We start from the raw sequence: 22524 nt of genomic DNA, 5'->3' as shown, positions 1-22524 counted from the left end.
TATAGGCTTTGGTATTTGCCAATAAGAAAATATTAAATTCTGAGTGGCTTAACAGTATGGAAGCCCCTTAAGTTTCCCGTATAGGTTACACATCAGCAAAGAAAATGTATAAGCCATTATTGGAAACATCTCTGCCTTTCAGTTCCCAAAGCCTGAGCAAGTCTGACCTCTAGGCTCACAAAACCAACACAACAATGAATATGGTAACATGGCCACTCAACAGGAATTCCTGAAGCATCAGTTATGTTCCAGGCCCTCTGCTGGATATGGAGGGGTGGGGGAGGGTGGTCCTTCCCCTGAGAAAAGCGCAATTTAGCAGAAGACAAACAGAGAAATTGCCATTATGGTCAGAGCGCCAAGTGATGCCATAGGGGCCCACAGGGGCAAATCAACAGAGAAACTGGCATTATGGTCAGAGTGCCAAGTGGTGCCACAGGGACCCACAGGAGCAAATTGCTGAGGACGAGGCAAGATATTCCAAACTTATCCTGATATCTCAACCCTTCTAAGTGGCAACTAAACAACCAGACCCAAGCAAAGACAACTGCCAGGTGACACAATAATTAATACTGTGACAGGAGTAGCAAGAATAAGACTCAAGGTAGAAGACTTACATGGTGGTTGTGAGGAACTAATAAAGAGAACAGAGAGGAAAAGCTACACAAAAGCCTCCTATATTTCTTTTTTTTTTTTTTTTTAAGTACGCTCCACACCTATGCAGGGCTTGAGCTTACAACCCTCAGATTAAGAATCTCTTAATGCTCTACTGACTGAGCCAGCCAGGCACCCCAATAAAATCCTCCTTTCTGATCTTCCTGGTCTTTCAGGAAGCATATGAATAAGCTTGAGGGTGATTAACCAATCAAGCCAAGCCCTCTCTGGCTATTTATCCCACACACCAGGCCATACATCTACCACTCTCATAATATATAGGTTTGCCACACATTGGGGGAAAAAAATCCATATTATCCCCATTCCTTTCACCAGTAACACCTGATATCAAATAGCGTGTTAGAGTTTATGAATAACATTCACAAGTATTATATCATTTGATGACCACTGAGAAGAGGGCACCCATTTTTCAGACAAGAAAACTAATCCTCAAACGAAATCTCATAATTGAAAAAGACAGATTTAAACAAGTTCTTAACTCCAAGGTGGGTTCCACTACATAAAACTGCCAGTGTTTACTAAACACTCAACTACAGCGTCAGAACCAGAGGTTTGAAAGCGCTTATTGAATGTTATTTGCTATTTCACATTAACAGCAGCTGCTGCTAGTTAGCAGTTCCTAAGCCCTAAATATTAAGAAAGGCCAGGGTGAAGAACAGCTTTGAAATGATGCTCTATTTGATCAGGTTTTGCAGTAATTGTTAAAATCATATACACTTTCTCTGGATCCCTATAAAGCTTCTGCAGGATCACTGCACCTGCAGTTCCAATTTACAATTTCCTCAGCCCTCCTTTGAAGTTATTCTTGCCAATTACCTGGTGTTAATATTAATTAAATATGATTTGCAACTTGAAATGTGGTGTTATCAATGGAACTCAGCTGTAGGAATATAAAGTAAAGTTTTCAATTGAATTTAAATGTTTCCTTTCATTCATAGTATTTTACAACATTAATACTTCTGTCAAATTGATTTTTGCCTGCTGGAAGTCATTTTTCCAAAGCAATGAACATCTGAGGGAAAAAAGCTGCTCTTTATGTATTCCTTTCTTTCTGTCATTGAAAATACTTTGTTTTAATCTTGAAGTGAATCCATTTCAGCTAATAGAAACTTGGTTCTTGTTTATAACCCAAGAGGAAAAAAATGCTTTCTTTTAAAACACTACTGAGTTACTTTAAAAATATGATCAGCACTTTTCAATTGTATACTAGGAACGAAGTCTCCCTGAATTTATTGCTTGACCCCTGCCAAAAAATAAATCACTATTGGCAAGTGTCAGTCATTTTATATACAAAAAAAATTTAATTAAATTGGTTTATTGCATTAACATTTCAGATTGTGCCAGTCCAACAACCTCTGCAACCCCTTCCAATTCTGAGATTTTAAGATTCCAAACACATGTCAGACAATAGTCAGAAGCTTCCAGCATTTGCAAAAAAAAAAAAAAAAAAAAAAAAACAGTTACGTATGGTAAAAGATTTGACAGAATCAGGTCTATTCTGCCCCTTGTAATGTGTGTGATGACGACTCACTAGCCTGTCACCTTCAATAAGCCATTCATAAACATGACTGATTAAAGGAGGGGTTTTGCCATACTGTAAAAATCCACAGTGAAAAGATATAATGCTTTCACAAATTCCTTTTATCTTCAAAGATAAAGCTTTAGCTTTCTTGCCCCTTATAATGATAGTGGTAGCATTAACATTTATTATCCTGTCTTCTTTTTTAAAATAATATAATAAGACAAGTGAAAGCCTGTCTAAAGACTCAAGGAAGTCATTTATGAAGTCACAACCTGCAACTCCCAAAGTTTATGATGGAAAAATGTAAGAATATATTCTGAAAGTCTTTATTACAATATCAATGAAAACATCATATCAAATAATTAAAATAAGACAAAAGCTGAAAACTGTGGTCTTAACAACTAAGGGTGTGTAACACGGGTGATGGATAAGTCTTAACAACCAGCAGCAGTTGAGCTATTCCCTTCCCTCAGGTCACAAGAGCCCAAAGGAGAAAATAGAAATCAATTAGGCCTAAAAGGACCCTCTAGATGTCCACAATTTTCTAGGTGCCACCAAAAGGACAGTACCTTGGAATTACACAGCAGTGCCCCCTGTGATCCTACTAGAAAGTTCTTAACTACCTAGAAGCCTAGGAAAGCCACACTCTTAGATGCTACCACCTACCCCATTCTGGAACCATGAATTATCCGTTAGATCATTCTATCCATCCAAGTAGTTGGGATAGGGAGAGTAAAATTGTATATAACATTCCAAAAGGAACTTCTGAACTGGTTTTATTATGGGCTACTCCATTAACCAAATTCTGTCTACTTAGCACCCCTCACATCCTCATTTCTAACCTACTGACCTCTTGGTCTACCTCCCATTCCTTTTACTGCAAGTTATCTCCCTAAGTATACCCATCTACACTATTACCCTCCTGTTATGGGTTTTAAATTGTGTCTCCCAACAACATATGATGAAATCCTAAACCCAGTACCTCAGAATGTTAACTGGAATGGAAAGTGAGCTCAAAATGGAAATAGGGTTATCCCAAATGCAATTAAGATGAAGCCATACTGGAGTAGGGTGGACCTTTAATCCAATATGATGGGCATCCTTATAAGAAGATAAGACATAGAGACAGGAACAAGAAAGGGGAAGCTTGTGATATGATGATGGAGGCAGAGATTGGAGTGATGCCTCTATGAGCCAATGAACACCAAGGATTACTAGCAAAACCTAGAAGCTACAAGAGGTAAGGCAGGATTCTCCCCTACAGTTTTCAGAAGTAGCATGGCCCTGCTAACATTTTGATTTCAGATTTCTAGTCTCCAGAACTGTGAGACAATACATTCCTGTTGTTTTAAGCCATCTAGTTCATGGTAATTTGTTATGGCAGCCCTAAGGAACTCATGCACCCCCCTCTCATGGACACTCCTTGATTCTCTGTCATTGTACCATACGTGTTCAGCTATGCCCACTGGCAAAAGTTCTTATTCTCGTATGAAAATCTGTCCAATATCCTTGAATTTTTCCTCAAGAATCCCTACCATCTCCCATCATGGAAACCTTTTTCAAAGGAGACTGAGAGTCCCCCAATAGCTACAAACCTAACAAGAGAAGAGACTCTGTCACACTCTTAGATTTGCTAAGTCTTAGACTTTGCTAAGTCTTAGATTTGTCATACTCTGTCATACTCTTAGATTTGCTAAGTCTAGGCCATTATTCCCATACTTTTTTTTCCCCATTTATACCAATTCCCTAGCTTTACTGAATGTAATTGACAAATGAAAATTTTGAAATATGTATATACTGCGAAGTGATTACCACAATCAAGCTAATTAACATGTCCATTACCTCATATGGTTACTATTTATGTGTGTGTGTGTGTGTGTGCACGCGCGCGCACGTGTGTGTGTGTGTGTGTGTGTGTGTGTGTGTATGGTGAAAACACTTAAGATCAACTCTCTTAGCAAGTATACAAACCAGTATTGTTAACTATAGTTACCATTCTATACACTACATCTCCAGAACTTACTCATCTGGCACAAATGAAAGTTTGTACCCTTTGGCCAACATCTTCCCATTTTTCCTACTCTCCAACCCCTAGCAACCACTATTCTACTCTCTGCTTTTATGAATTTGACTTTTTCTGATTCCACATATAAGTGAGATCAAGCACTGTTTGTCTTTCTGTATCTGACTATTTCACTTAGCATAGTGTCCTCTAAGTTCATCTACGTTGTGCCAAATGGCAAGCTTTCTTTCTTTTTTAAGGCTCAATAATATGACCCTTATATTTTTTTTCTTTATCCCTTCATCCATCAATAGACAACTCAGGTTTCTCCATATCTTGGTTATTATGACTAGTGCTACAATGACTATGAGAGTAGGTACCTCTTTGACATACTGATTTCTTTTTTTTTTTCATATATATATCCAGAAGTAGGAGTTTTAGATCATATAGTAGTCCTATTTTTAATTTTGGATTATTTTCCATAACAACTGCACTAATATACACTCCTACCAATAATGTACAAGGGTTCCCTTTTCTCTGCATCTTTACCAACTCTTAGTATCACATACCTCTCTCTCTCTCTCTCTCTCTCAAAAATAAAGATTAAAAAAATATTTTAATAATAAATGTTGTGAGAATGAGCTCTGGGCCTACATCTCAGTTCCTTCCTAAGCTCTAGACAAATGTTCTTTGTTGTTTTTCTCCAAAAAGATATGTGTTGTGCCTACAATTTATTGTATTTATTCCCATCCTATCCCAAATCAACTTCTCCATTTTACTGATTCTTTTCTATTTGTGGCATTTGCAGTCTCCCAATTGCCCAGGTTCAGAATTTCAAGTTCGACTTTAATTTTTTTCTTACCCTCAAGCTCTACTTCCAATCAATGGCTAAGTTCCATAGACCCTATGTCACAAATGTCTCCCAGTTTGTTGTCTCTTCCATTTCCATTATCATTGCCCTATATCAAGTCAAGACTGATATTGCACAGTCCTCTCAACTGGTCTCCCCCATCTTCCATTTCCCATTAATACAATCTTAAATACACATTCTGATACATCACTCTCTCCTTAGCAGTTTCCTTCATTGTCTAGAAAATAAAGAATAAAATTACCTATGAGGTGAAATACTCAATTATGTGTCCATGTCGTTTTCCAATTTTGTATCCCATACTTCATGATAAAAACTACACTCCAATCAAATTGTGCTACTTGCTGATCTCAAATGTTTTTTGCCTTCCCCTCTCCACAAAAAAATCCTACAGTCAGGAATGCCTTGGGCTGACACTATAACAGCTAGGACATCAACAGACTACTTGTCTTTATTTTATTAAGTAACTCCTGTCACACTCCCCTTAGAAGGATCTTGGCTAGATAAGAGCCATCACAGATGTCTGTGTTCATGACCATCATTCACTCATTTTCTTCACTCTTGGAGATTCACAGATACCTCCCCCAAGTCTCCGATTTGTTAAAATGAAAAATATTCTAATCAAACCATACAAGCAATTTATCACTAAACAGATTTTCATTTCACTATCAGTCCATTATGATCTGTCTGAATTAATAAGATAGGAAACACTGGAAGCCCCAATTTACACTGAAATTTCTTAGCAATCAATGTTTCTAAAGAGAGAAATTCTGAACAGCAGAGTAAAGGAAAATTTATGAGTTGGGAAAATATATAATTTTATTAATAGGCAGACACTCCACCAAATGAATTTATACATCTCCTTCTCAGTCAAGATACTAAGATTTTTTTAAAACACACTACTAACATGGTGACAGAAATGTCACCAATGTTGTAGTAAGAGAAGTGAATGTTACAGAACTAATGAATTTCCATCAGAGTCATCAGATCATTTCAGAATGGGTTAAGTTGCTACCATTTGCTATTCCCATTAATATCATTGTCATGTAAAAGGTTTAATTTTCAGCTATTTTTGTTCTAGATAAAAATCTTTGTCATTAAAATGAGGGATGATTTTGATATTTAATATATTCCATGGCATACTCTAGTGTGGTACTAATTTGGCCTTTTCAGTATTCTGCATATTAATTGACAATCCAGCCCTCCTCCATTCCCCAGATAAGTGAGTGTTGAAATAGAATGGACAACCAATCAAGTCACAGAATACTGAAAGGATCGATATAGAAGAAATGTGTTGCTCTAATCAGGAGCATACACAAGGCACTAAAATTATTTTCTCCCATACTAATGACTAAGATAGAAACAGGAATAATGAACATACCATCTGAATCCTTTTATGTGACAGTATTACCAAAGTATAGCAATGCTCCCCAAAAGTGAAAACTAAGTATTTCTTTTTCTAGTCAAAAGAATAAAACTGCGATCTCACTTAACTTTTGGAACCATGCATTTTATCAGATTCTGCAACAACTGGCAAATTATGTCCTGTATTGAATTTTTCATAGCAATCTGTTTCATGCACAGAAAATGTGACCTGTAGTTGAAGAATGTACAGGATCATTGCAAAAAATATATCATTCCAATACATACTCTATTAGTTTCCTTCTCTTGTAGAATTATCACTCTGGTCGTACTGAAATCAGCTGCTTAAATAATGCATTAACCCTGCTTCCAGAAGCTGTAGTTTTCATTTGAGTGGGCATTTCCTCTAAAGATAAACTTGGGATTCTAGTCCAAGAAGATAATATAATTTGTCATCATTTGAAGTTCAATTGAATGCTTGAATCATTTTTATAGCAATAACGACATAATTTAAAATTTCACAGAAAAAGATTATGGTATCATGGACACTAACAAGAGGTGTGGACGTTCTCTGATTAAATCAATTAACCCAATCTGTCCAACAGCACCAGGCCTTTTCTACATTTTCTTCAATAGCACAACTCTGGGAGAAATGTTAAACACACTAACCATTGTGTATAATAAACTCTCATGCCTTATTATATGCAGAAGAACAGATCCCAGCTATCTTCACGTCTTTCCAGAGAAACCTTATTCCAATAATATAACTTTAGACTCTGTCCTTACTAATCTAGATAAGCCCAAATCACTTCCATGGTCTTTTCCTGAGCTGAAGTCTCCAAGAAAGACAACGAATTATCAATATAATTTCTTCCTTCAAACTCTCAAAAACAGTTACTCAAAAACAGCTGGGGCACTTTAATTTTTCCACAAAATTTTGTTAGTACTCTCATAGAAAAACACCTACATTTTATTCAGCAATTCTCAATAAGAATGATAGTATTTTTTTCAATATATGAAATTTATTGTCAAATTGGTTTCCATACAACACCCAGTGCTCATCCCAAAAGGTGCCCTCCTCAATACCCATCACCTACCCTCCCCTCCCTCCCACCCCCCATCAACCCTCAGTTTATTCTCAGTTTTTAAGAGTCTCTTATGCTTTGGCTCTCTCCCACTCTAACCTCTTTTTTTTTTTTTTCCTTCCCCTCCCCCATGGGTTTCTGTTAATTTTCTCAGGATCCACATAAGAGTGAAAACATATGGTATCTGTCTTTCTCTGTATGGCTTATTTCACTTAGCATAACACTCTCCAGTTCCATCCACGTTGCTACAAAGGGCCATATTTCATTCTTTCTCATTTTGCCATGTAGTACTCCATTGTGTATATAAACCACAATTTCTTTATCCATTCATCAGTTGATGGACATTTAGTCTCTTAAGAATGATAGTATTTTTAAGTAACAATATGTCTCCTTTCACCCACAAAGTTATATTGTTGACCAGTGAGCGATAAGGTTTGTGCTCTAAGTTGTTTTTTGTTTGGTTCCAGTTTTTTCACATAATGGAATGGATTTACAACCTCGTGGTTAAACACACACGTAGTTAAATGCCTATAGAGATTTGGATAAGCACCTTGAAAAAAGCCCAGGACAGAGCTCTTCAGCACCTTATTCTAACCAACGTTTTACATACTGCTCTTCATTCCAATGTAAGCTACAGAGTATAAAGTAGGAATAAAAATGCACAAAGTCAAATATGACAATAAGAATATTGCTGAAGTATAGCCTTGGGGGCTACTTCAGTATTGTTTTAAGATGATTACCAGTCTTAATCCCTCTAGTGTTGGATGTTAAATTCCACTGCCTTTTTTTTTTTAATTTAATGACTTGCTAATGTAAACTTCCATCTAGAACAATCAAATAGTATGTCATTTATTCAAATTTACAGTGGCTCTAATGTGCCAGCAAACTCCCTCGTCAAAACAGACAACTTTTAAAAATGTTCGCCTGAGTCAGGAGCTCTACTTCCTAAATTAGCACCAAAGTGTCACCTTGATAGACCATGAACAACAAAATCATTTATAATAAACCCAACTTCCCCTGACAGTGGACAGCCTAGGCCATGCATCTATAGGAGCTCTAATTATTTCATACAGATCAGAGAGCACTTAAAGATGCTCAGACTTCCACAGTCTGTCACCTCCAAATATAATCATCTGATAAATATATGCTTACCAATCTCCCTTGAGATCTGAGTGAAGGCCTCCACACCACTCTCTCCATAGTTGCCCTCAGAAGCCAGTGTTGACACATAATTCCACCCCAGTGCTGTAACAATGTCCACCATGGCTTGCGCTTGGTAGGAGTCAGGCGGGACTACCCGAGAGAAGAAGTCATACCTGGTGTTATCACTTAGCTCTGGGGCTGTGGATGCATAGCTGATTTGAGGTATCTGCAAAACAAATGACAGATCATTTCAACCCATGAGGAACCTTGTCAAACAATGAGACTAAATAAGACACAACAGACTAAATAGCCAGTAACCTAAACATACCTCTGGAAGCCAAAATACGGTTTTGTGACCACCGATTTAATTAGAAAGTATTATATAAATGTCTGTAGGATCACTTTCTTTCACAACACATTTCTAAACAGCAAGAATGAATTTAGTTTTGCTTCAGGTTCTGAAGCCAAAGCAAAACATTTGTGTGCTTTTTGCTGCTTCTTTTTTACATCATAAATGACAAGTTCTGGTACAGAAATGCGGTCAAAATGAAGGTATAATACATACACATATCTGAAAGGTCACCTCTGAAATTGTCTTTGGCTTTAGGTCATAAAGGTTACATGACTACAAACAGAATTTAATAGACTTTTTTTTTTACACGTGATACCATTTCAGTCTTAAGATTATTGCTTTTGGTAAATTATTTTAAATATATAGTTTTGCAAGTTTATTCACTATTTACTGATATAATCATTGAGTATCACAAAAAGATTTGGGAATACCAACTGTGTATTTTCTAATAGAAAAATCTTTCCAGTTCCCCACCCAAACAAAATCACAAAACAGGAATCTATACTGTAATTGCTTTAGGAAAAGAGAATGTTTTCTGACATACACAGGGTGAACTTCCAGATTTTCAAAATTAGGAATCCTGTGTCATTCATCCCACATAAATTCAAAGTGAGTAACAAATTAACTACATGCCACAAATCTCCCCCCCAAAAAAACTTGTAAAATATAACATTTACTCATATATCCAAGTGAGGACTTCTACTCTACCAATGAAAAGTGCTAGTATAGAAGAGCACATGGACGCTAAAGCAGCACAGTGGAAGGACATTCAGGCTAGATGGGGCACAGATGACACAAGAAATCTGGCAGACAATGAAGGAAAGGACATTTTAGCCACAAGGAACCACATGTCCAGAGGCATAGAGTCAAGAAAGGGCATGGTAGATTCCAGGAATTGCAGCGTTTCACACGGTGGGAATGCAGGATAGCAAGGGAGAAACACCAGGAAATAAAACAGCAAAGCTGGACAGATAAAGTGCTAGTCAGGTATGACAAAAAGTGTGGATTTTATCACAAAGGCATGGGGAAGCACAGAATGACCGTAACTAAGCTAGTGGCAGAATCAGATTTTTGTTTTAGAAAGTTCACCTGGCAGCAGTAGAGAGAGTGGCGGCCCTCAAACTTCAGCGTATACCTAGGTAGTCACATTCCAGCAAATTCTGACTTGGTATGTCTAGAGGTTTAGAAATCTGCACTTTACTATGCTCTCCAGAACAATCTAATGCAGGTGAGCCTACACTGTGCTTAGAGATAAGTTAAAGGAAAGCCATGCTAAATGCAGGACAACCAGTTAGAAAGTATGTAAGTACGAAAGAAAGTATGAAAACTGAACTAAGGCAATGATGGAGAGGGGTGGGGAAGGGGGAGGGTGTAGAACCTGTAAGTATCTAAAAATCAAGTAAAAGTGTAGGTAATGAGGAGAAATGTGGAATGACTCTTAGTTCCATGGCTTTGGTAACTGGGCAGATGATGTTTGCTATTTACCAAGCTACACAGAAGAAGAGGAGATTTGGAAGACAAAAATGATGAGTTTAATTTTGTGTTTGCTTTTTTGGATCCTCCTATGATATGAATGAAAGCAACTAAAAAGTAGGCAATAATATTGAGGATATGGAGTTCAAGAGTCTTCAAGACTGGAGGTAAAGAACGGTGGGGGCGTAGTGAAGGAGGTAGTGAAAGCCATGACAGTGCATGGGATCACCCAATGAAAGTACAAAGGGTGAAAGAAGGGTTATTTGGGAGCATGAGCTATGTAACAGTGCATCTCACCACCCCTCTGCTGCCACACCGTAGTGAGAAAATTCAGAGGTCAAAATGACTCCAAGGTGCCCAATTCAGGTTGTTTGTTAAAGACTCAGGTTTGACTAGTACATAAAGCAATTAACTGTGCTATCCATCAGATCCCATAATTAACGTGAGTGCTAAGATATCAAAAAGGCTGCAGTTCCTTCTTCCCACATAGGGTTGCATAGTCTGGAATCTGTCACCCACCACACCCTGGCCAGATAATTCCCAGTCCACATGGAGGTTTTGACTCTCCTCTTGACATCCTTGAAAAGCCCTCAACATTTGAAAAACCTTTCATAGGTCTAGAGAGTCCTACTCCATACCAATGGCCAGTTAAGTAAAACTAAACTTTCCAAGATATAAAAGCCTCAGTTACCCAGGGAGCAGTTAGAACAATGTGCTTGGAGCTCTCCAGGGTGCTGCAAGATCCAATCAGCTTCTGTGCAACCTGTATCTATCTATACTGACTGTAACAATGATTTAGCCTATTTAACTCCCAATTCTGTCCAATCCTGTTCTGGTGGGATTATGTTAACTTGCTTATTAACATCGTGAGACCATAAAAAATAGTCTGACCTGCCTTCCTCCTGCCCCTTTGCTTTCTCTGCTAGATACACTGGCCCTATCTTGGCAGACTGTTCCCTTGATTAGACTTTGTGCCTTTCTAGTACATGACTACTCAGCAAGGACACCCCTTCAAATCTCAAACTGAACACCAAATCTGGGCCCTTTTCACCTTTTATTGCCTGCTTATAAATAACCTTGGAAAGAGACAATGAATGACTCGGTGAGATCTATCTTTTACTGAATAAAACTTTCGCAAAGATCAGGAGCATGTGCATTTCTATGTTCTAATGAAAGAGATTCGGCAGCCTGACTTTCACTTTAGAAGGAATTCTGTGCATGTGTGAGAGTGTGTGTGAGAGTGTGTGTGTGTGTGTGTGTGTGTGTGTGTGTGTGTGTGTGTGTGTGTAGGAGGACATAGGGGAGCATTCTATAGCAAATTCTATAGCACTATACCATTTCCTTGTCCTATTTGGATATATACCCTAGTTGGGTATATAATAATCCTCCCACTTCCTCAGCTACTCAGAGTCCAGCAGTAAAATGACTTACACAACCCCCACCTGGCCTATAAGAATGAGCCACCCCTTTCTAAAAATGAGCACAAAGTGTGAAAACTGAATGTTTGAAACCAAAACTAATTATCTCAAATTACTACCTTCAGTCAGTCACTTTCGGGGCTGTTTAATTAGCAGTCAGCATCATGTTTAGGATTAATTAAACAGGTGTAAAGGGTATATAAAATAAAAGTGCAGATAGAAAATGGTTGTTTGAATAATTAGGTAAAGGACTGTCTCCCCAAAGTCTTGAGGAGTTTTCTCTTTGCAGATCAATGTGTGTAAAAGTAATGTGAGAGTACATGTTTGATTTTCCACTTGTTCAATTTTGGCTAGGTTGCAGTCTACAATAATAGACATCAGGACATACTGATCATATTTTAAGATAGCTTTTCATGTTGTCATGAAGTCACATCTCACTTTAATTTTATTGTGGTTGACCACTAAGCATTGGCTCATTAAACATTTTAATTTCTGTGCATTATTCTCAAATTAACCCCCTATTGACAACTGAAATGAAAATTTTTTTTAAAACCTGGAATGTTACTTTTTCTTTTCCCTACACTAAATCTATCCTAATGAATCCCTTCACCCTGGAGTTTCATCTACTAGAAAAAAAAAAAAAAACAGTAAAAAACAAGTGGTGGGTGAGGGACAGAAGTAAAGAGATAAATGAGAAACAAAACAAGAAGAATGTACCAAGAAAACAGGGTGTGAGGGAAAGCATTCTGCATCAGCTCATTCTTTGGAAGAAAAACATCCTTCATGAGCCTCTGTTAACTCTCACTTGCCCATTCAAAAGATACTATCCAAACTCTTCTGGATCACCAAGCCCTGATATCAGACTCTGTCCTATCCTCTTCCCAACCTCTTACCTTCCCTGTCATGCCCTGACAGTGTCTGCACTTCTGCCCATGCTGTTCCCTCTATAGCCCATTCTGCCCAGATGCAATATCCAGCTCAAAAGTCACCTCTTCCTTGGGAAACTTTTGCTAATTCTCTCAGGCAGAGCTGTCTTTTGCTGTTCCTCACTCTCATAGCCTCCATCATCTGACAATACAACCATGACTGTGTGCTGGCTTAGAAGCCTCCCGCGGACAAATTCTCTATTGCTTAATTTGGTATCCCTAGCATCTTACAGAGAAAATACTTAACGAATGCTTGGAGACAATTAGTTAATTGAACTGTGGCAGAATTTTGATGCAGACTCTTCCCCCACAGCCTTCTACCCTGAATCCCATCAAAATATTGGATAGGCTATTCTCCATTCGTCCTTCTTGTTCCTTCTCCTTCCTGCAATGTGTCCTAGGAATCTGCTCTGTGACTATCTCACTTGAGTTCCTTCACCTCAGGCTTCCATCTGAGTATGGTCATTAGGAGACACCAACAGAGATGGGAGGGCAGGGGACAGAAGTGAGAGTATTGATTCCCCCAACTCCTTCCCCACCAACTTGGTGTTTCTCTACCTAAGCCCTCATCTACAGCTAAAGCTCTTGCAAAGTTTTAGTGACCATTATGTACTCTTGCCCCTTTAGATCTTCCCAGTGTTGCTAGTTTCTGAGTACTTCCTATCCAGTGTTGGATCCTTTAATTGTGCCCACACCTTATAATTAGTATTGTTATTAACCTTTCTTCCATGACCCCTTCAGTGTGCCAGAAGCCTAATACACCCACACTTCCAGGTCTCTGTAGAAGAGACATCCACTCTCATGCTTCCCTACCCTCAGCCCTGCCCTAACTTCTCAGCCCTTCTCCATCCATTGTCCCTTCCAGCCTTCTCTATCACTGTCCTTACACAATTATTTCCTTTATCTTTCAGTGCCTCATCACATGAAATTGCATCGCTTGAAAACACCTATCGTTTTGCTTTTTTTTTCATTTTGCTTTTTATCATTTATTTTCCTTGCGATGAGTTTTCATAAGAATATGTAGCACTTAAACTAAGGCCATATTTCCATTACTCAAATAAAGGATATCTGGGGCAATTAATTGCACAACTCAAGATTTGTTTGTTAGGAACATTGGTTTAGTTAGAAAAAAACCTCTTCTTTTTCCACTACATTTTCACTTGAGCCCACAGAAGAAGAGATTTCCTGGGGCACCTGGGTGGCTGAGTGAGTTAAGTGTCTGACTTCAGCTCAGGTCATGATTTCATGGTTTGTGAGTTCAAGCCCTGCATCAAACTGTCTGCTGTCACTAAAGAGCCCGCTTCAGATCCTCTGTCTCCCTTTCTCTCTGCCATTCCCCCACTCACACGTGTGCGCGCGCTCTCTCTCTCTCTCTCTCTCAAAAATAAATAAACATTTTAAAAAAGAAAAAGAAGAGGAGATTCCTACCCCTAACCTCACCCTTGGGGAATTATAAAATGCATATTTCTACCTAGATCTCTACCTCTTACTTATTCTCCCCAAAGGAGAGAGAAGACAGAACAAGAGGTCAGATTCTACACTTAGTGGGGCAAGAGTCATGAACAGGCTCTGCCTTCGTTCTTTGACCTGCCCACACACATCCCAGGTTTCTTTTCTCTGTACGGCAAGGAGACCAGGCTAGGCCTCCCTTTCTGGGAAAGAAGCGCACCCCTCCTCTCCATATTCCACAGACAACCAGCTGTTTGGCAGAGCAGGAGGCCCAAAGCCCATGTCACTGGTTAATAAGATTTCTGTGCAGGTAGAAATGAGTCCTAAGGTTGAGATGTAGTGTGTAATTAGGAGGCACCATTTTAGCCTCAAGTCCACACTAAATGTTTTCCAGTCAAGTTCTTAACAGACAGCCATGTGTCTGAGGAAGTTATGTGATGTTTGCCCAGCTGTTAATAAAACTAGTTACTCAGTCCACGTTAAGCTAGTCATTCTAAGAATCTTGGCCTTATAAACCCTAAGAAAGACCAAAAGTCTGACTTAGAACTCAAGGAAACAAAAGTTCTACTCTAGAAAAAAGAAATTCAGTTACAGCCTCTTGGATATTTTGATAAAAATAAACAAATATATATAGAAAGTACATATTTTAAATGAAAGTCAGCAGAGATTTTGGTCTTCTCATGACTGTTCTCTATTTCTAGACAGAATCTAAGATTTTTGCCTAGGACTTGGCTGCTCAGAAGACAACATTTTTCCAGCCTTCTTTGCTATGATCATTAGCAGTGGTTGAGGGTAACTTTTGAAAAATGGACTTGAAGGAAAAAGGCATGTCTTTCTCATGAACCTCCCTCTTTCCTGTTGGCCAGAATTTGGACAGGACCTCTAAAATTCCATTAGCCATTTCAAGTCATGCCCCAGTGATGGCAAAGCAAAAAGCCACACCTCTTGGAACGTCTGGGTGGCTCAGTCGGTTAAGCATCCAAGCATCCAACTCTTGACTTAGGCTTGAGTCATGATCTCACAGATCAAGCCCCTGTAGAGTGACAGCCTGCTTGGGAATATCTCTCCTCCCTCCCCCTCCACCCACCTCTGCCTTCCTTCCCCTCCACTCTCAAAATAAATATTTTTAAAAAGCCACACCCTAGTCCAAGGAATTACAATATCTGGATTCCTAAAACTACAGGACTATTTTTCCTGCTTCCTTCCTTAACCCTCTTAAATCTACTCTACACCAGTAATGAAACTGATCTTTAAAAAAAAATCACATAATATCAAAATCTTGCTCAGAATCCTTCAATATCTTCCCATCGCTCTTATAATAAAGCCTAAAATTCTTGCTACAGAATCCTTGTAGATTTAGCATCTGACATCTTGCCCCTCACTCCCCTGATCCAGCCACAGGAGCTTCCTCTCTGTTCCCTGACCCAGCCAAGCCCTTTTTGCTCTCCAAACTTCATGCTTATTGCTCCATATGCTTTTCTCAAGTCTTTCCAGGCTTTCCTCATCCTTCATTCAGCCTTAGCTCCAATGTCTCATACCCAAATGAACCTCCCTTGACCCCCCACTTCCATGGTGATCTCCCCACTCCCACTAGTACCTCACTACCCTATTTATTTCCTGTATTATACTGATCACAACTTGTGTTAATTTGTGTATACTGTTTCCTCTACTAAAATGTAGATTCTATGGGGGTGTTCTTTGTGTTGTTTACAACTGTAACATGAGCTTCTATCCCATAGTAGAAGTTCAATAAATATATATTGAAAAAACTAACCCATCCATCTATCAATCAAGGACTACTTTTATTATTTTTCTCCAAGTATTATGATTTTGAAAGATTTTTCTATAAAACTATTTAAGGAAAAATTCATCCATTTCCCATTTTCCTTATTACTTAAAGATCTATTCATTTGCTAAAGCTTCTGATCAGCATGAAATATTTGTTGTTACCAAGCTGAGGTGATAAAATTCCAGGTCAAATCAACCAAGTGCCATTTCAGCTGTAGGTGTGCAGGCTCATCATAGGGAGGCAGGCTACTGCTACCAAGCTTTTTGAAATGCTGAAAATGGCCATGAAAATTTCATAACTATCTTGGCTAACATTTCAATCTGTCATTAAAGAAGCATAAAAATCACACTTCTAATCAAGGACCAAAGTCAGAGATTTTAAAATCATTTGCCCCTTCTTGCTTATCTTCATCTGTAAGATGGACATTCTAGACAGGGCTGCAAATGATTCTATCTCCCTTAAAGGCCTGTGTCTCTCCCTGTTGTCATCACTGAGTCTTACTATACATGACTGAGAGGGTATGATGGGGTATTGTCGAGATGCAAAGGGGCTGAGGAACTTTAAGACACCATAAATACTCATTCATGCTCCAAGAAGCTTACAGTTCCACTCCAGCTGCCTTATGGGTGTTTCCCATTGTTCACATATCAAAATACTGTGGATTAGCATAAAACTTGCCTTGTCTGTTCAAAACACTATGAATCTTGCATCTATATCTCTCATTTCCTGGTTCGTCAAAGATCCCTAAAGGGCCAAGACAACCCCAACAAGACTAGCAATGAACCACCTGAAGCACAGTTCAGAGGAAGTCCCTCAGAATCCTGGTAAATTTAAGTCTTCCTATAAGATACTCATATACATCTAAAAACAGGTTTGTAGACAGAAGACAATTTAAGAGCTGAGTCACACACCTCTTTATCATCAATTCCTGCCAAAAAGGTTTTTGTTCTTGTTTATCTCTACAAACAACCTTGCCCATTGATTATTGAACTTAATAGTGGAGAAGGTTAGTGGGGTGGGTTCCTTGTGCTGTTCAATAGCATCATTGGTTTTCTCCAGTGAAAGATCAGCTTGAAGCTATGCTCTTTCCTCAGGGGGTAGTTCTTCTCTGAGCACTTCTTCAGTGATGCTGGCCTTAGCAACAGCAGCCATCACTATGAGAGCTTCCTGCCACCTGGCCTTGGGATGGATTTATTGTTTTACAGAACTAGGTCCAGGAAAGTATAATGATTATGGCCATTTAACTTTGTCATTTCAGATGTGACTACTTTGCTGGTATTAAAGTCACTAGCTCCTTGTGACAAAACATGAATTTATAATCAGAAATTACATAAAAATAAGAAGCTGAAGCTAGAAGTCAATGTCTAGCATTGACCCTCCTTTCCTCACACTGTCCTGAGCTGTCTTGCTCCTCTCAACTTCACAAAAATGAATAAGGAGAAGGAAAAGGAGAAAAGAAAAGTAGAGCCAAAGAGTGGAATAATAGTGAAGAGTGATGACCACCCTCTATTTGCTTTTCCCAAAACATGAAGAAGTACTATTTCTCTCCCAAACCAAGACCCACTCAAAGCAATCCTGCCTCCACAGTAGACAGACAGTAATCTTCCTATTTGTATAAGTTAGTGCCAAATGTGAAATTCAGTTCCTGGCTTTCTTCTCAGTTGAATTCCCAGTCAATTCAAAGAAGGACACAAATTTTGTGTTTTGATACACAGTGGAGCTTAGCAAAAGGAGAGGAAGTCTATTGAAATAGGAAATTGTGGAGGCCATGGAGAGAGAGAGAGAAAGAAAGAGACAAGGAGAGAGATTTCACCGTATTCTATCTTTATACTTCTCCACAATATCAGCTCTTCCAGAATAAGCAAACTCTACCTACACACCACACTGACAGGGCCTGTGGTTAATTAACATAGCTGAGTATAGCATGCTGCTGGTAGGTTTAAGGTCACAAGTTTAATTCCATTATGGGCCAGGATGCAGACTGTACCCCTTACCAGAACCTTCCTCCTCACAAATGTACAGCATCGATAATAAAGCCAACCGGAGAGAGGAGAGACAAAGTCAATTCATTTTCAGTCCTAGATAAATAATTCAAAGATGGCTTGCTACTGATGTGAATCTGAAATTTCAGAGGCATATATGAAGAGCTAGTCATAGGAGGCACACTTTCTTCAAAACAAAAAGAGTGCATTTTTGTACATATGTATACTTGAAAATAAATATACATATATATATATATATATATATATATATATATATATATATTTATTTTTATATATATATATATATTACACTTACAAAGTCATTTCTTGGTTTCAGATAATCCATTTAGATATCCTACTAATTGTAATAGGGTACATTTTTCTCCCCACTTTTTCAAAGGTATTGTATGAGTCAGGGAAGTGACACATTCAAATTGGGGTAACTCCAGGAGGGTTCATAAAGGGACAATTTTCAAGGCAGGGGCAGTATATAGACAATGGCAGTTAATGCCATAATCCAGTAAAAGTCAGAAGTCAGGTAGCAGTTGCTACCTCTGGGCCCGACGAGCTACAGAAACCAGAAGGAGTCAGGAATGAAAGCCATCTCAACAAAAACAGTGGCTTCCCAGGGGAGACACAGCCAGTCCCTGATAATTCCACAGAAAGAGATTCAAAAGAATTATATTCTGACCTCCTGCTGGCCCTCTCCTTGACCAAACTCACTGAAAATCAAGGGGAAAAAGAACCTGTTGATCCTGTCTGGATAGAATTTTCTCCCAAGACAGTGAACAGAAGGCAAAAGAGAGAAAGAAGGTGGATATGAGGGGCAAGCAGATGCTATCCATGCCAGGTATCATTCATCATTGATCATTATACACTTTAAGTACATTTACATACAACTGTGCAGATTTCCAGTTTCCTATATTATGTTGTTTTTTTATAACTTGATGATTTCAAATAGTTTTGGCAGAACATCTCTACTAAGACATTTTGGTTTGGCTATTGGAAATTCCAACCCTAAAACTAGCCAGTTAAGTTAGAATTTCTTTTGAAAAATAAGTAGGGGCGCCTGGGTAACTCAGTCGGTTGAGCATCCCACTCTCGATTTCAACCCAGGTCATGATCTCACAGTTCCTGACTTCGAGCTCCACACTGGGATCTGCACTGTCAGTGCTTGGGATTCTCTTTCTCTCTCTCCCTCTCTGCCCCTCCCCTGCTCGCACTCTCTCAAAAATAAATAAATAAAATTAAAAAAACAAAAAAGATGCTAAAAGAAAAAGAAGAAATTCCTTGTTTGAAAAAGAACTGTAATGATGATAATCAAATTGGTAGTGACATTTGACTTCTAACCTGTTTATTTAAAATGAAAGACAAGCAATCCGTGAACATGAAAGAATTTACATATAAACAACCATAATTATACCCTATAAGATTAATAAACTTTTTCTACATCTGCTAATTACATTTTACAATGAGAAAGCACAGTAGCTCCTAAGGGAAAGAGTTGTTATAATCTATCAAGTCACTAGTAGTGTGGGAATTTTTAAGCCTAACCACCCTGCATATATTCATCCAAAAGTTCTAACAGCAAGTTGGATTTAAAACCTTCACTTTTTAAGGAAGGGACTTTAATATTCCAACTAGTTCTATAGTTCCCTTAATTTATGGCTTCCCCTGACCTTCAGTTTCTCCTTACTCAAAAAATAAGTGAACACTATTTTTTTCTTATTTCCATACATTTCAGCACACTGTAATTTCTAGAAAATGATAACCATACGCAAAATTGCAAATTAAAAAGGTTAATTCAGACACGCACTTTTTCTGATTAGTGGTTAAATTAAATACAATGTCTTTTTAATGGTTACTTTTTGATTAGTCCATTCAGTAAACTAGCTCCCACTACATGCTTGACACCATGACAGGCTCTGGGTATAGGGCAGTAAATAACACACGGTCCTTCCACCCCCAAGAAGCAAATGGTCAGATGAAAAAGACAGGCTTTAAAGAAACAATCACCCAAATAAAGCACTTAATGGCAACTGTAATGAGCACTGCGAATGAGAAGTACAGGCTGCGAAGAGTAACAGGGTAGCTCATCTGCTCTGAGGGAGACTGGGAAGGCTTCCCTGAGGAAATGCCAGTAAGTTGACACATGAAAAGTGAGGGAGAAAAGGGAAGAAACGCTGAACACTGGCCACAGGTTGTCTCTCACTTCAGCCTTCTTTCAGCTGTGTAAACCACCCAATTCGTATAGTGAGGAGGTGGGGGGGGGGGGGCGCGATGCGCGGCAGTCAACTAACAGGTACTTCAATTTAGAAACTTGCCACAAGCTGAATAACATTATAACAAAGACCACTACTCCCCATGCTTTTTACACATACTATTTCAACCAGTATATGCATAATTTGGGTTTGTATATCAGAACTATTTAAGAAAATAACTATGTAATTATTAGCAGGAAACTGCATTATGTTCTCATAGACTCTGAGGCTTATGAGGGTCAGGAATGAATAAACAAAGTAATGGATAGATGGGAGATGAAAGAATGGATAAATCCAGCACAAGCTAAGCACACAGGAAAAATAAACAACTTTAAGGCAAGGAAGGGCCCAGGAAAAAATAAATGCATACTTTATATTAGTTATAAGCTCTAATATTTGTTTCCTTTAGGAAAGAAAATAAGTGATTGAAAAGTAAAAGAAACACTTCATTTTTACTTAGGCAGTGAAGTCTTTGGGATAGGATTTCAAAAGACCTGAGAAATAGGTTAGAAATAACCCAGGAGGAGAATAATTTGGGCTTTTTTTCTTACAAGATAATATACATTTTCAGCACCTCTCAGGAGGAGGAAAAAGAAATAAATGGATCTGTCCACCTCTGAAAACTCTGCTCAGTGACCCAGCATCCTAGGGAGACAAAGAGAATATCATTCTCTGATTTCATTATATCTTACTACTACTGCCATGATTCCACTGTATTCCAGAGTAAAACATACCTCTCGAAAAAGTTTTCAAACAGTTTGGGATTTTGAAATGAAATCTATTTCTAAGTATCCTTTTAAACAAAAGATAGGGAAAACTTCTCAATCAGTTCCTTAGGACAGTAAAAATTTTTGTAAAGAAGTTTTTTTATATGAGTATGAAAATTGATGTTATGATTTGTTACATTAGAAAAACCAAAATAATGCCATGGCACGTTCTTAGCTTCATTTTCTAACTCACTTAAAAATTTAACTCTCCCGCCTACTTGTTCCCATCACTGTTGACTTTAAACTATCACCTAGGGGGGCGCCTGGGTGGCGCAGTCGGTTAAGCGGCCGACTTCAGCCAGGTCACGATCTCGCAGTCCGGGAGTTCGAGCCCCGCGTCGGGCTCTGGGCTGATGGCTCGGAGCCTGGAGCCTGTTTCCGATTCTGTGTCTCTCTCTCTCTCTGCCCCTCCCCCGTTCATGCTCTGTCTCTCTCTGTCCCAAAAATAAATAAACATTGAAAAAAAAATAAAAATAAATAAATAAATAAAGTATCACCTAGGATTTAATTTTCCTCTTCTGCTAATTTCTTTGCTATGCAATCACCACTGTGGTTCAAATTTTCCCCCAAGCATATCAGCAGTAAAACATTAAAAAAAAAATTAAAAGTTAGTAATTATAACCAACAAATTGAAGTCAATAAACCTTACGCTGGCAAATATTCCATTTAGACTGGCATTTTATCACTCAATAATATATGATTTGAATTCTGAACATAATGTAGAATGTTGAAAAGGACATTTGTCTGTGCAAATAAGCTTCCCAGTAGACAATTTCTTATATTTTCAGTGATTACCCACATTCACTGATATCAGGTTTTCAACTGATTATTTATCCCCCAGTTGGCATTCAAGTACTGATTCTGAACACCAAATATGACTGGAAATTTTCATTTCCTTTATGCTGTCTAAGCTGGTCAATTCAGTATGTCAGAAGAGGGTGCAAAAGAGGTTAAAGGTCTTAAGTGTAGTTCCATTTACATAGGGAAAAAACCTACCACATTCCAAAGTCCTAATAGTTGATTTCATAAATGGCCATCATTGGAAAATAGCAAATAGGTGAAAGAATGTAAATGACTCATATTCTATTATTCCACTACATATTGGAGAATGTGCCAAGCACATGTTCCTCTGCCAAGCAAGATCATTATCATCTTAGTATCCAAAGGGCAACACATTAATTTTCTTCAAAGTATACTGATTAGCCCTTTTCTTTACATCTCTGCTCCATCCACAATTCTCTTTTGAGGAGGCTAGCTTACTGCTGTTGATAAACCTCCTTTACGTGTCATATCCCACCTGCACACCTAACTAATGAAACTCTGTGTATGTGCATGTATGCACGCACACCTATACATGTGTATGTGTTTGGCTGGTTTTGCCAACATTTATTTAACATATTGTGCAGCCAAGAACTTGCTAAGTGTTCTATCCCAATTTTAGAGATAAGAAAAC

The 22524-nt window shown here is 38.4% G+C and overlaps 1 protein-coding gene across 6 annotated transcripts in view; it reads right to left on the bottom strand.

Annotated features, from left to right (window-relative positions):
- GRM8 (glutamate metabotropic receptor 8) overlaps positions 1 to 22524 on the bottom strand; it is a 775589-nt gene that overhangs the window by 607374 nt on the left and 145691 nt on the right. For all 6 annotated transcript variants that reach the window (XR_005789206.1, XM_040472070.1, XM_040472072.1 and 3 more), the window contains exon 3: positions 8664 to 8880. Coding sequence is in view for 5 of the 6 variants with exons in the window: in XM_040472070.1 (XP_040328004.1) it covers positions 8664 to 8880 (217 nt within the window). In the remaining variant the exon portion in view is untranslated. The remainder of the gene's footprint in view (positions 1 to 8663; positions 8881 to 22524) is intronic.

Source organism: Herpailurus yagouaroundi, unplaced genomic scaffold (assembly GCF_014898765.1).
Source record: "Herpailurus yagouaroundi ecotype Mexico unplaced genomic scaffold, PumYag 100, whole genome shotgun sequence".
NCBI classification, from domain to species: domain Eukaryota; kingdom Metazoa; phylum Chordata; class Mammalia; order Carnivora; family Felidae; genus Herpailurus; species Herpailurus yagouaroundi.
The sequence above is the reverse complement of the archived record's forward strand: the minus strand, read 5'-3'. Positions and strand labels throughout refer to the sequence as shown.